The sequence below is a fragment of the Liolophura sinensis genome, chromosome 6 (genome assembly GCF_032854445.1).
Source record: "Liolophura sinensis isolate JHLJ2023 chromosome 6, CUHK_Ljap_v2, whole genome shotgun sequence".
NCBI classification, from domain to species: domain Eukaryota; kingdom Metazoa; phylum Mollusca; class Polyplacophora; order Chitonida; family Chitonidae; genus Liolophura; species Liolophura sinensis.
In genome coordinates, this window is record NC_088300.1 from 17266131 (window position 1) to 17268673 (window position 2543).

Consider the following 2543-nt stretch of genomic DNA (forward strand, 5'->3'; position numbering starts at 1 on the left):
TTCATATCCTGACCAAAGGTGTGGGACAATTAGCCCCCAGTTCTCCCATGACTGGCTGTTCGGAGAACATTGTGCCCATAATACTGATGTCATTAACTATAATCACTGGCAAATGAAACATCCAGTGATCCGGAATAAAGAAATATTTGTGTTTAGACCTTATAATAAATGAGGACTATTTTTCTCTGCCTCACAGATCATACGATGAAAGCTATCGCGTTGACCGTGATATTGCTCATTGTCACCCTCACGAGCGGTCAGCCCCCTCAACCTTGGATTATCTATAACGGTTATTGGTATGTTTTATACAAGGGACCCCATCCCCCGAATGTCCAGCAGCCGGGCGTTAGGTCGCCAGCAGTGCTCAATCCCGTACCAGTGAGGGTATCTGTGCTGGACAATCGCCAGACGAAATCCCTACAGGCTGGCCCACAGGTGAAGCAGTACCCGGTGAAGCCGACAGCTGTGGCCGCTCCGCCTGCTGCGTCTGCGAAACCACAGGCACCTGGTTTCCAACGTCAGCAGGCCCCATCTGCATCAGTGTTACGACAACAGTATGGACAGCAAGCTCCACCACCGATGCCGTCACTGTCACAACCACCACCCGCACAGCCACAACAGACAACAGGACAGATTCGGTCAGCAAAGTCAAATTTGCCCAGAAGACCAGCACCATCCCAACAACCAGTACCACCGAGTCAACCAGCCCAACCCCCGCCCGCCAGATTCGGGCCACCACCAGTGAAGCCTCCTCAACCCGTACGAAACCAGCCTTCGCCTCCTAACCAGGCAGCGCCACCAGCATTAGGCACTTGGAATCCCGTACCTATGTGGAACCCCGTACCTCCACTACCCATTTCGGGACCCCCTGCTAACCCTGTCGTGCAGCAGTACTTAAGTCCTGGGCAGATGGGAACAGTACAGGTCCAGTATCCCAACAGGCTCCAGCCAGCACCTAACTCCTTCCATCCGGGGCCCGCTCAAATGCATCCGGGGGCGCATGGTGCCCACATGGGATCCCCACATGCCGGATATCTACCTCTGGAGCCGCCTGATATCGACTTACCTCTCAGTAAGTACAGACCTCACGCATGCTTTAAGTGGCAAGATTCCCCCCCCCCCCCACCCAACATTTATTTGAATGAAGAGTTTTTTTAACATGAAGGTGGGCAGGTATATGGGTGAGGAGCCCAGGGAATGCCATTGCACCTCGCCAGATAGCCTGCGGAAGTTAGACTGTCGACAAAGCGCAGTAGACAACTCAACCTAAAGACCTTAACAAGTGACATATTTAAACTTGACGGAGGATTTTGTTAATTCCCATGAAAAAATTAAAGATTCATGCATTTTTCTGCATCCAAAGTTGAATCAGCGGTTTATATAGTTTTATAAAGGTTTAAACCCCGTTCTCACTAGCATGTTAGGTACATGAGACATGTGGTATCTCTTTCCTGGGCATCCCTCCGGTTTTCTCCACCCATGAAACTTGAGTAAGGCGTAAAACACCAATCAAACAAATATGCCCGGAGAGAAATTAATTAACCATGTGCACTCCTGTTCTTATACATTCAGATTGACTTTACGCAAATTTCACCGCTCGGCTATAAGAAAAAATTCTTTAGCATGGCATTAAACAACAATCAAATAAATAAGCAAATAAATCAAATTATGCAGTACACAATTTGGTCTACCAAATTCGGCTTTTCCTTCTAATTGTATACATAATGTGTTTTCCAGCTCCTTGTGGTGAATCCATTCCACCTCCCACTACGGCATCAATTTTGCCGGGCCTGCCAGCAGCACCAAACCCAGACCCCCGGTGCCGGTGTGAAGACCCTCAAGATTGCGACATGCCCGGGACCACAGTGGACCCCGTGTGTCCAGCCTGGACGACATGCTGCTGTAGACCCCTGCCCCCAACAGTTCCACCGGCCCCAACGGCTGCTGCAGCCCCAGCACCACCATAGTTATCAAAATACAGTGCTAAACTGCTAATATCCTTTCTTTCTATGGGAATCTCTGTCATAGGGAGCAGTCTGTACGAAGGGAAGGAAGCATTAAATGAGAACAGATTCCAAACACGGTATTCTAGTCCTCTGTACATCGCACTGTCGGTATTCTGGCTTGTCGACGAAATGTTTCATATTTTAACATGGTCCATTTACTTAACACCAAGCCTGGATGTAATGCGACACGACTTGTTGGCTTGGGCTGTTGCAGCTACTGTGAATTAAAGTGCCAGTATATGTTCCTCGTAAATCGATCCTTGCTCAGACGGTAAACGTAATCTTTGAGGCCGGGCTAAAAACAAAGCCCACGACTCTCCTTAGCAAATTTCTAGATATCTGTACAAACTGGAAAAGGAATAACTTACCTTTGCCTATCTCTCCAAATATCCTATATTGTAATTTGTCTTTACGTTAACTAAGAATGTGAAAATACAGCAGTATACACTGAAATCAAAGCGATTCCCTCAAAAGCTTGAACTGTGAATCATATTTAATCCAACGAAGACGTACCTGTTTGTATGTCAGTCATATTGT

At 47.7% G+C, this 2543-nt stretch overlaps 1 protein-coding gene across 1 annotated transcript; it reads left to right on the forward strand.

Annotated features, from left to right (window-relative positions):
- The first annotated feature begins 204 nt into the window (after window positions 1-204).
- LOC135466954 (uncharacterized) lies at window positions 205-1967 on the forward strand. The gene is made up of 2 exons (XM_064744708.1): window positions 205-1072; window positions 1738-1967. Exons 1-2 carry the CDS (start codon window positions 205-207, stop codon window positions 1965-1967), a joined length of 1098 nt encoding a protein of 365 aa, XP_064600778.1.
- The last annotated feature ends 576 nt before the right edge of the window (window positions 1968-2543 follow it).